Consider the following 12,937-nt stretch of genomic DNA (forward strand, 5'->3'; position numbering starts at 1 on the left):
CGTCTAGGCTCCAACTTAATCATTCCCCCATATGATTACACAGGAATGATGGGAGTGATGAGCAAATACTTGTAACCCCCCCATTGGAGCCTACAGGTGGATGCTGGGGTGGTGGAAGGGCTGAAGCAACAGGTGGCAATACTGCAGCAGCAGTGCGAGCAAGAGGGGTTGATGGGAAATGTCTCTTTGGTTAAATAGACCACCTGATAAGGTGGGTGTGTACTATAGATGGTTATGGAGAGTGAGGTATGTCACATGATGTATGTCACGTGATGTATGTCACATGATTGGCGCAGCGCAGCTCGAGTTGCCTGCCAGAACTAGCTCGCCGATGTCGCCATATTTATGGTCAGCTCATCGAGATTGCATATGTCACATTTTATGTGGCATTTTCAACCCACAGTAAGATGGTTCCTGGTTCAAATCGTTCAGGCAGCATTTCTGTGCAGGTTCATCACACAGTCTGGAAAACAAACAAAAAAACAAACAAACACAAAACATGCAGATTGGAGTTAGAAATTAGAATAATTAGAGACTCTAAATTGATTGTAGGTGTAAATGTGAGTGTGACCGGTCGTTTGTCTCAGATGTTGGCTGTGTGATAGATTGACAACCTGGACAAATACACACACAAACACGGCAAGAGCTTCAGGATTGTGAGGCGTGTCTTTCTAAATCTGAATAAAAGGGTTTTGATTGGAGTCAGACTCTCCCGTTTTACTTTAATTTGTTTGGAATTGTATGAACTGTAAATTGATGACTTATAATGTGTAACAAACTACAGAGTTTGAAAGATTTTAATAAGAATTCAGTTTATTTCTAGGAAATGATTAGAAGGACATGGGACTCAGACTATAGTGTTAGCTTAGTATTTGAAAGTCACAAATCAACAAAACACTGTTTGTACATTGAAAATCATTTCCATTTAAAATTTAGTTTCAGAACACCAACAATTGGTTATTTAAATATAATTCATCAGTGTGTCTTTATGTGTGTTGTAGAATTTCTATAATTTAAATAAAATGATCATTACTGCTTATTTTGATACAGATATTTACTCTTATGTCATACTGTTTAAGAGTCACTGACTGCAATACATCAATTCTATATTATCAGTTACGGCATTTTTGGGGTTTATAATATCCATATATTCGAAAATATCTGTATCATGCACTTTACCATTTACGCAACTGATGTCACAGATTATTTGGTTCAATACATTTTGTGCTGCTATTCACTGCATGTACCTAAAACCCAGACATACGGTACCATGTCTTTGAAAAAAACCAAACGACCACAAAGACGCTGACATTTTGAAATGACGCGTCTTCTAGAGGAGATTTCTAAATTATTTGTGATATTCACATGGGTGATATATTGCTGATGTACATATGTATATAAATGTGTAAATGTATTTATATATTTTTTGTCTTAATCTGTATATCTGTTGAATATATTTTCATAGATCCTAGATTGCCCTTGTATCCCCTTTGTCTCATGTGTTTGAGATCTCTGAAGCTGTTGGTCTTTGTTCACTTGCATGGAGATATTCCAATATAATAAATAAATTATGGTAAATTTCTATGTACTTTTGGGATGAGAGTCAAATGCGTGTTTAGATGGCACTGGATATCCTAGATGACTGCATGCGAGTACTAATGTAGGATATAAGAGATGAGAGTGTCTGCAGTTTGATCCCTCAAACTATCCCAGATTGACCTCTTACTATTCTAAAAACTTTTTTGCAGAATGGTTTAGTTTATGTTTCAAATGTAATTTTAGAGATCTTTTTGCTACCTGAGCATTAATAAAGTTGTCCTTGCTTAAGGTAACACAACCATTTTACTGTAGTAAGTCTTTGTTTTACCTACAAACTCACACATGCTTGCAGAAACTTAAATTGCATAATGCTGATCAATTTATTAGTAAATGAGTAATTGTATAGTTTATGTGTGTAGAAATACAACTGAATGTCCTACAGAAATTTGACATCAGTAAAAAGTACAGAATTATGAGCAATATACCCATGATGCACAATGAATGATTTATAGAGTGAACTAGTTACCTGAGGTCTGGTAGCAGGTCGACGACTCATCTACTCCTCTGATCTCCTGTCAGCTCATCACGATCGGTTTGTCTCAGATTCTTCGAGACAGAACTCGGTACTGCTCGTGAACCATCATCCTCAATCCCTCATCCTTACCCTCGTCCCTACTTTCTCTGTCCCTCGTCCCTACATCCCTTTATCCTCATTCCCTCATCCCCTTCATCCTTGTTCCCGTATCGGTTCATCCCTCATACCTACCCTCATTCCTTCATCCTCTTACCCTCTTACTCTCATCCCTTCATCTCTTCATCCCTACCTTCATCCCTTCATTGTCATTCCCTCATCCCATTATCCTCATTACCTCATGCTTTCATTGCTCATCTCTTCTTCCTCCTCCCCTCTTCTCTTCATCCTCCTATCCATACATGCATCCCTTCATCCCTCATCCCCACCCTTACCCCTTCATCCTCCAAGAAGGAGAGAACGGAGTGGAGGGATAACTCGCATCTGTTATTTAGCTGGGTGCGGTTTCCTTGGTAAAATGATGCCCCCATTCTGATTCTCCCTCTGCCTGGTCACCAGTGCATCCTCCCAGACCAGGCTGCGAGACGCATCTTTACCTTGACGCCTTCACTCAGCCTCCATTCCTTGCTCCTTAACATCCAACATATAAATTGTCATTCAAACCTTTAAATCAGATATAGTTGGGGTGTGGTCCTTGCTTGTGAACTGATAATAAAATGAAGCCCTCTGCCTTATTGGCTGTGGCTTGTACATCCAGGACAGTGTAGAGCCCCTGGTGACCAAAATCCATCAGATACATTGTCAGGCTACCATAAATGTATCAACCAATGTGTCAGTCCGTCTACACACTGGTAAAACTGAAGGTTACCTGAATGTCAAAAAGGTTACCTGCTGGTGGCACTGGAGTGTAACTGATGGGATGAACAAAGTCAATAGGATTCATCCTCTGGGCTGTGTGGGTGTCTCTACAGACACATTATTCTCTGAACGAGTTTTGGCACACTGACGCTGTGGCTCAGGGGTCAGAGCGAGTCGTCTGATCATCAGAAGAAGAATCAGAAGAAGATTGGTGGTTCCATCCATGTTGTGTCTTTGGGTAAGATATGGAAGATCTAGTTTAATGCCTGTCCATTCATCAAAACACCTGTACCTGTCTACCTGAGTGTTTTAACAAACCTCAGAATAAAATACATAAAATCTCACTTAATGTTTGGGAACTCAGGACAACCCTCTATGTTACATGATCCATGCAAGTAAAATGTACGATAAATCCTGATGTGAGATCAGCAGAAAGTGGAGCTTCACACGGTTATGTGAAATATGTGAGATGTGAACACCATCTAGTGGTTGAGTACTGATACAACAAAAGAATCAATCAATCAATAACATTTTATTTGTATAGCCCATATTCACAAATCACAATTTGTCTCATAGGGCTCAAACATGGTGTGACATCTTCTGCCCTTAACTTTTAACAGGGTAAAAAGAACGTAGAAACCTCAGAGAGAGACACATGTGAGGGATCCCTCTCACAGGACGGACAGAAGTGCAATAGATGTCAAGTCTAAAGGAGATCATCAAGATAATGGTTTTAGCAGCATTGATAAGAATACATTTTTTGAGGCATAACTGGAGGTCAATGAATTGATAGATTATTGTCAGTAACGGTCAAGTTTCCGAGGAGACATATTGTATATCAAGCAGTCCTGATGCAATCATAGTCCATGGTCAGCAGCCAGCAAGATCATGATCCACCATCAAGATCGGATGCCACTATAGTCCACAGTCATTGTCCACTGCTGCCATCAGGATCCACCATCAGCTGCCACCACAATCGTGGTCCACCACCATTATCAGATGCCAACACGATACAGAATCCGCCATACTGGATCCACCATTATGATCCCGATCTCTGATACGCGATCCACAGATCATTATCCACGATGTCGCTGCAGCTGCGGTCCTGGTTCTGCAGACGATAAGGCAAAGGGACCTTTGGGAAGAGGTCAAGTCAGTAACATGTATTGAAGACAGAAAGACAAACATGATTCTAGATCCAATGTTTATTAAGTACAAAAGAATATTCATGATATTGTACAATGGCAAATAACAAGCAAGAAGATTTCTGCTGAATGAGAATTATACTTTGACACAATACAGAATATTACAAACATGAAATAAACATCTGTGATAAATTCCAGCACAGATACATATAAATACTCAATTTGCTAATCAAAGACAGTGCCAATAACATGGCAGTATGAGTCAATGCAGACTGTGCACACTGCGCCCAGAGAGATACACATAGTGAGCTACGTACAGGCTATTCCTCTCTACCTCTCTATTAATACCTCTCTACTAGCTCCAACAGGTTTCCTTCACCTGCATCATCTTCCACTTCCCTCTCCACTAACTGAAACGCTTTCAAGTAATGTTTCCTGACAGAGCCAAAGTCATTACTGATGCAGACTGCGTCACAGACTCAGACCATCTCAGCATTTCTCTCTCCACAAACAACCACACAGCTTGTTTATCTGGCCAAGGCCTCGGAGCTGCAACAAGCTTCATTTACCCTCTTTTCTTCTCAGCACAACAAAAACCTCTCTCATCTGTCAGTAGTACATAGACACAGTTATCAATCTCTGTTACATGTTGTCAATCTAAATGGAAAAGTTAACATGCAATACGGAACAAGTATCTTTCATATCACCAGGATAATGAGTAAATACATCCATGAATGTCACATTGTTCTTGACACTGGCAGACCTGCCTGTTTCCAACATTACCTTAAAACACAAATTACATGCAGGAACAATATTTTATAAATTTTCATTAATTCTTATATAAACACTCACAATATCTGTTTCTTACCAAAACATTGTTAAGAACACATGCAGCAACAAGTGGTTAATGAACAATGATTATGTGCATAGACTGGATATGACTGGATTGTAATTAACAGATAAGGAGGGCTACAGATACAGCTAAGAAAAACATAACAAATGTATATTTTTCTTGAGTGTAAGTGTACAGCTGAGTGGCTGTTTAACTTTAAACGTCCTGATTCTAATGGCAAATATTAGATTGCTATGTGCACCAGGCACCACTGGGTGTCACCTAACCCCCCCCAAACAGACCAAAGCATGAACAGTTTCAAAACTACAGAATACAGTTTACCAGCAACTGTACCAAGTATATAGCAGTTAATAGTACACACTTAATAAATCCATGATATATTTATAGCGATGAATCAAAGAATAGATTTATATTTGATTTCCCGTACCTCAATGGTAGCGACAATAAAATCTGACTGTGAAACTGCAACTCATGCACCAGCATTAAGGCAGGACTGAACACATGATCTTCAATAAATCTGTACATAATGCCCTACATTTCTACGATAAATGTGTGGTTAGACATTAAGAGCTCTGATTCCAAATCTAAAGCCAAGGAGGTTAAAAATAGACTCAATCTCTTTCATTTCCTTCCCCTCTTTCCTCTTTCACCGTGTCTGTCGGAAAGAACTTTCCAGCAAGGGGGTGTTGACTGAGACAGACGTGCCATCCAAAAGGAGAACTTGGGCCTTGTAAAGACTGGCACGGTTTGGCACAGTTAAATCCTTTCAACATGCTCGCCCCCTTTGGTCTGCTGACACCATGTTTGTTAGAGATTATGAGTGATATTCTCACAGCAGGGAGACAAAGCCCCTGTTCAAACTTCCAGCTGGCCCCCTGTCAGGCTGAGGATCGGAGCTGGGCACAGGCGCAAGCTTCACCGGGGTTGGGGGGAGGAGTCAGACAGGTCCATGCTGAGCTCATTCAGGTTGGGGATAGCTTCGAAGGGAGCTGTCGACAGAGTGCTGCTGTTGGCAACACGTCGGAAGACGAAGTGGAAGGGGGCAGCCTGTGGGCGGCTGTGGAGCTCAGCTTTGATCTTCTGAGGATAGGTGTCCGGTGCAAGCTGCTGGCTGCTGCCCTCCATCAGCAAGAAGAGGCCGTAGTTCTGAGGGTCAGATACCTTAAACTTCTGGGCACACAGCTGGCACACCTCCTCTACGTTGGCGTAAGGGCGGACCTGTAGAGTCTTGGCCGTGCAGCCACTGTCCAGCTCCTGCAGAGCCACCCGCAGGTAATTCTGAGGGAAAGTAAAGAGAAAAACAATTAAACTAGGTGGAGGTTTATTTCTGATAATGATAATGATTCACCAAGACTTTTTCTTTGGTGGTTTGTCTATCCAAAGGTTTTAAAAAAAAAATAATATAGGAGAAAACAAAGTGTGTGTGTACAAAACAAAACAATATATAGACATATTAATCTTCACTGTTATTCATTAACACGTGAAGTCAAGGTATGACCTACACAAACAACAGTCGATAAAACAAAGCACTCATACTGTCTGTATTGAGGACAATGACAGTTAAAAATACGTCGTTATGTATATTTGTAATTTGTGGCATTTTTAGAGATGCATAAATAGTACTTGTAGGATAAAATTCTCAAAATATTTCAGATTTTAATTTGTCTTGAGCAGAAGTAGTCTTTATATATACTCATATAGTTTATATATAGAACAATCTATACAATTGATCTATACAATTGTGTGTGTTTTTACCTGAAAGTCATCAATGGAGGGAGCAGAGCGCTGGGTGGTGCGGCGCCGGTGCCACTGGTGGAGTGTGTCTCTGGTTTCCGAGCTCAGGACTCGAGCAGCTTGCTCCTCCTGGAAATTTCTGATCAGGGACATCGCTCCATAGGCACTGGTCAGATAGTAACCACCTGGATAATGACACACAGAGTCTTCATGAGCACAGAGGCTACTCCGACTCACTGCATGTACACTGTGGGTAGAAACCTCCCGCTGGACACGTGTCTGTTGCCATGTTGACATCATCATTACTTCAAGCACCTTTGAGCTGGAAAGTTTTGACAAAGGTTCGAACCGATCACAATCAACACGTCTTTCACCGTTTCCTGTGGTGTCTTCTTTGAGTGGAATCAGCTGATTTAATTTTAATAATGCACATGTTCATGGACACTTTTTTGCAGTCACTGCATTTTTAATGTGGGAAAAAGAGAACGTAAAAGTCAGAACATTTTCCAGCACTGACACAGAGCTATGGATGTAGCTGTGGATATGTGAGACTACACAGAGGAGTAAGCAGAGTGTGGAGAGTGTGTGTGGGAGGATTTAACTCAGATACCTTCTCCATGAAGCTGTGAAGGGTCCAGCAGCTCCATCATGTAAAGTATCTCATTGTCCAGATGAGGCATATCACACTGGGCCAAAACATAGGTCAGCATCGGCAGGAAGTCGTCAGCACCATATAGACGACCTGAGACGCAGACACCAGGATCATCAGATTTGTTTCTTTCACGATTCCCCTTCAGATCACCTCATGCATGAATATTATTTACAGGTTATTGAGTAGTTCTACTTCATCTCAACGTCATTGCTTTGGCAAGAAGTCAGTTTAACCTGTGAGTATCTACCTGAATTGTCTTCCATGATGGTGTAGATGAGTTTGCACACTCTCAGCAGCAGTGTAACCTTTTTCTCTGGAGAGTACAGTTTACACATGGTCTGGAACTTGTGCTTGATCTTCTCAATGGCCACGTGATCCGGGGGTAGCATCCCTTCGACACCCACATCTTGCGGCTGCCGTGCCTTGGCCAGTGACAAGTTCTCCTGCAGTTCTTGCCACGCTCCGCTGCTCACCTGGAACTCCTTTAGGGCCGCACTCACTACCGGCTTTAGAGGCTTCAGCACGCACTTGTGCATGGCTTTCTCCAGGACCCGGTCTGAAGAGAGGAGGAAGCTTTTTGATTAGGATGACGTTATAATTGTAAACATTTGACTAGGCTTGTCATGATAACTACTTTTGTTGGAGGATATATTGTCCAAGAAATAATGGCGATAAACGATAATATTGTCATCTTAAGACTTTTTGGTGAACCACAGTCTCAGCGTCTATAGAAAGTCAGTTTCAGTCTCCCCCCCACGAGCAAAACACAAATCAGTTCATTCCATTTAAATCAAGGCAAAAACAAAGACAAAAATAGTCGGATCTTGGTTTTACAGCTGATCTTCTCAAACCAACAACTCAGGAAAGAGAATCGTCCACGTTGGAGTTGAATACAACATACTCAATATGTATTTCGTTGTCAGGCATACGGCGTTAGCCCCGGCTAGTAGCTCCAGGAAAACTCCACAGGGACCAAGACAATCCACCAGATGATTTCCTCCTGATTTTGACTTTAAAGAAGAGGTGTCTGATTGGCGACAACATGCAGACTTCACAACGCGCTTTTGCAAAGGTAAAACAGACGATCCTCTATGACTCTCCTCTCCGATCCTTAAACTCATTGCTGTGCTGCCTAATATTCACTTCCGTTAAGTGGTTCAGAAGATCCTGGGCTGTGGTTTGGGGTTGTGCTTGGAGTATTGACTGATTGTGTGTGTGGACAACATGAATGAATGAACTCTGATAGGCAGGCGTGGACTATTTCTATAAAAACCTGTTTGTCTCTGTAACGTCTATTTTAAAGTAATTTCCTGTCAGTATTTCACAACTAATGCCAAGGTTGAATTTCCGTTCCTTATTAGTCTAGTTGCGAACCCGGTCAGACACAATAGTATCAGTCAAGACCCCACAACTAATGACATATGTGAAACCCAAGTTACTGCTGTTCACCATCTGCACACGTCACAGTTAAGGAAGTTGAGTGTGTTGCTGTAGCTGTCGCAGTATTATGTGCACAGAGACCAGAGGTCTGTATCCACGCAGTGACAGTGTCAACATCAGCTTTTACAAGCTCAGCTGGTGCAGTCTGACTAACGCACACCATGATATCATTATACAGACAGGATGGAGGCCAAACCACAGCACTGCTGAATAAGGACCATGTGTTGAGTGCTGTCTGTTTGTGTTGCTGACTATTTTCCAGAATTGGGGGAACTCAGCAGTTTTTTTTTTGTTGAGCACATCTGCAGACAAAGATTAGAAATTGAGGACAGCCAGTAACACATAACACACATAACATAAATGTAATTTTATTCCACCTCTCCTGGCTTTAATGGAAGGTTTGTCCGCACCCGACACCTCTGCTGGACTTGGGCCAGACAGGTGAGGTCGAAGTGATTTTGAGAGGCAAGGCTCTCGTGCCAGCCTCTCACACACAGCACATTCTCACTTCCTCATTCCACCACTACAGTCTGAGGGCTGCAGTAAGTAGGTGACAAGCATGTTGAATGTATTTTACTGCGTCTGATTAAAGGTGAACATTAAGTCATTCCTTTAAGCAAAAATGTTAGAATTCACTGTGACCAGCTTCTCCAGTGACCTGCTGGTTCTTAGTTTGCAGACATTTTCACAGCAGATATTTTTGACTTGTGTCAGCAGGAAAACCTCAGGTGCAAATACCAATGGCTATGTTCTACAGCAGGAAGACAGGCCAATGAGTCAGCATGAACAAAACCAAACCCTTTAAGAGCCTCAAGGAGTATCACTAATCATGAAAGTTATGTTTCTCCTGCTTTGAGGTGAAAAAAGTCTGTTTTGTTCTGTTGATTAGATTAAGAAAAAGACACTGGGGACAAAGATACTGCATTTGCATTTCTCACATTTTATAGAAAAGGTCCTATACATGTGTTTTTAGAAATGTCTTCATTTTGTGATATTTCTCCTGCAGCTTGGTAATCACAGGACGCTCCACAGGTCTGTGTGTTACAGGGAACGCAGAGCCAACATTCCACACTCTGCACTGGGCATTAGATTGAGAGCTGTTCAGGTCATTTGAATAGGAAGATGTGTCCAGATTTACACACATACATATTATAGTTCCTTAAAAAGTACTGTGTCTTACAGAGTTTTAGGAGTCTGACAGTATTTTCCCTGTGGTCATAAGATATTTCCTAAAAATCAACTTATCAGCCACAAAACACAAACACATGCTTTTTGCCAGGAAGCAACACCTCCTCCTGCTGAATACAAACCTCTCTCCAAACATACTCTCTTCCCTTTCATTGCCCCTAATACATATGGTCCTCAACAATTGTCCCAGGGACATGAAACAAAGCACCTGACATTCTTTAGTCTGTACAGTGTCTCACATGCTACAAGTATTGAATACATTTTATATAATTTATGCTAACTAATTTATCTGGTCAATATAATAATTCTATGCATATGTGTTTTGATTGAAACATGGCTGAACAGCAACCCTCTGGACATGACCACATTGGCCAATGGCCACTGTAGTATCATCTTGGAATCCAGACATACTACAGTATATGCTGAGGAATTCCCTGCTTTTGTCATAGTAGGGGTTTACCTGTGAGAGCTGTGCAGCTACTAATTTAAGAGTGCTCGTTCTGACCCTTAAGATTGTCATGTTTTTGAGTTTGCTTCCCTGAATGATGATAAACAGTTTATTTTCCTGAATGTAGCAATATGTTTGGACACGACAGTAAACCTGAACTGACAGCAAATCATTCAGAGCAGCAAATGTAAAAGCCTTATCCACCAGGTCACCTTGTCATCAGTTTCGCAGACAGAAACACATAAATCCCGCAACTATACCATGCACACACACAAAGAGAAGGGCAAAGACATGTAAAGAGCCCAATGTGTCCTTGGAGTATAAATAGCCTGGTGTAAACAGGAGGGGTGTTTATCTGTCCGGTCACGGAACCAAGATAACGCTCCTGAGGCTTCCTCCAACTTAAAATAGTCTTTGTACATTGGGACATAAATACAGCAGGTTGAGAGACTAATACTTCGGACTCCATTATTGATTAATTCACAAACATTTCATTTTCTCAACACCTCAATGATGAGGTGATCTCTTCAAAGAATCATAGAGTGAATGTTCTGGAAACACAGAGTTCCCACTTTGGAAACAAACTTATTTTCTTTCTTGTTTTAAATTAGATGAAAATAAATATGTGAATATGAAGCTTAGCTAAGAACCAAAATGAGAACAATTTGGAAACAACTAAAATGTCCCAAGTGTAAACAACCTCGTAGTGTAAAGTTTACACTCTGGTGTTGTTGTAACGCAAGAAGACTTAGTGAAGCACCACAAACAGAGAGTCATGGCTTTGAACCTCAGCAAGGTTCCATTAAAGCAAAGAGAGCACGAGAGAGAGAGAGAGAGAGAGAGAGAGAGAGAGAGAGAGAGAGAGAGAGAGAGAGAGAGAGAGAGAGAGAGAGAGAGAGAGAGAGAGAGAGAGAGAGAGAGAGAGAGAGAGAGAGAGAGAGAGAGAGAGAGAGAGAGAGAGAGAGAGAGAGAGAGAGAGAGAGAGAGAAACCTCAACAAAATGCAAAGAAAGACGGGGGCTTGCCTCAAATCCCCACATCCTGATTGGAGAGTTGGTATAAAAGAAGTGGAGTAAGACTGGGACTGCATGTCTTGGCAGGCAGCCTCTCAAACCATCTGGGCTGGCCAGCTTCTGAGCTGAGGAGAAAACCCTCTCTGAAACTGCTACAACAAAATATTGTGCAACTATTCCCAGAAAAACTACAGCAGTGCCCAGTGTGTTGTTTTGAAAAACAAGGCAACTCAGAAAACAGACAAGAGATGGGAATCTGTGACAGGTGACATACAAACCATGAAAAACCATCCAATATTTTTGTCTTTTCTCACTCAGTTTTTGAATGTCTTCTCTTTATTTACATGGGTGGCCTATGATGGAAATATTTGAGAGGAAAAAGTGTCAAAGTTTCACTGGATAATAAGAAATGTTGTGATGTTTCCTCATCTAATTAAACAATTATAATTATAATCTTGTGTGTCATTTTCTTTGGATTCTCTTTCGACCTTCTTAGATATAGAAATAAATTTCCATATCTAATAAGCCTCCTATTTCCAGAGCCCCTGATCCCTGCCCGACATTAATAAAAGACCTTACATCCTGTTCACTATGGGATGTTAGTCTGGAAAAGACCTGATTCATAGGAGACGTCCAGAGCTAAATATGTTAAAGACTGGTCAAAACTGAAGCATCTGACATGATGTGTCCTGACTTTCAGTCCTTTTTGACATGTTTGGGTGGCAGAGATTGTGGCAGAGAGTGACAGCAGTGTCAATTACAACTTAGGAATGTGAATTAATTGAACTTTGCCTTCAATTATTTAAATGTTTGCCAACAGAGGACAGGTTGAACAAGTGCACAATTGAACAAGAGGGAACAATGTCTGGACTTTATCGATTCAGGACGCCTCCCTGTGCTCCAAAGTTTGTGTTCATTCGCAGTGTAAAAACATCATTGATAGAATATAACCCTGTGCTACATTTATGAATTAAATACTGTCTACAAGCAACTTGGATTGTTTTCATGCCACTTCTGCATACATGCTAATGGTCCTAACATTGGTCAGTGCTTTTTATTGTTATGGAACAACCATTGTTATTAATTTAAAGTTAACAACTATATCATAGATTTTGCTGTGTATCTGGTGGAACTTTAAACAGTCGATAAAATGGCTCGACACCATAACCTTGTCACCAGGTTGTCACCACGCCTGCCACAGCCACAAGGGCGGCTGTGGCTGAGGGGTAGAGTGGACCTGAAGGTCGGCAGTTCGATCCCCAGTCTGACCCATCTGCATGCCGAAGTGGCCTTGGGCAAGATGCTGAACCCTGAATGGCCCCCCATAGAATAACAAAGTGCTGCGAATAGATGCACTGTATGAATGTGTGTGTGAATGGGTGAATGTAAAACTGTACTGTAAAGCGCTTTGAGTGGTGATCAAGACTAGAAAAGCTCTATATAAGTACAAAACCATTTACCATTTACCATGGCATCTTGGATGACAGTGTCCTCTGAAACTGACAGCCATCTTGTTTTGCATGCTAAATCTGACAC

The 12,937-nt window shown here is 41.3% G+C and overlaps 1 protein-coding gene across 1 annotated transcript in view; it reads right to left on the reverse strand.

Annotated features, from left to right (window-relative positions):
* Positions 1 to 4,178: 4,178 nt before the first annotated feature.
* LOC133020637 (ras and Rab interactor 2-like) overlaps positions 4,179 to 12,937 on the reverse strand; it is a 37,969-nt gene continuing 29,210 nt past the window's right edge. Inside the window, exons 9-12 of the mRNA XM_061087273.1 lie at positions 7,561 to 7,869; positions 7,272 to 7,403; positions 6,683 to 6,846; positions 4,179 to 6,205 (exon numbers count right to left, since the gene is read on the reverse strand). Coding sequence (XP_060943256.1) covers positions 5,843 to 6,205; positions 6,683 to 6,846; positions 7,272 to 7,403; positions 7,561 to 7,869 — 968 coding nt within the window. The 3' untranslated portion in view covers positions 4,179 to 5,842. The remainder of the gene's footprint in view (positions 6,206 to 6,682; positions 6,847 to 7,271; positions 7,404 to 7,560; positions 7,870 to 12,937) is intronic.

Source organism: Limanda limanda, chromosome 15 (assembly GCF_963576545.1).
Source record: "Limanda limanda chromosome 15, fLimLim1.1, whole genome shotgun sequence".
Taxonomy (NCBI): Eukaryota; Metazoa; Chordata; class Actinopteri; order Pleuronectiformes; family Pleuronectidae; genus Limanda; species Limanda limanda.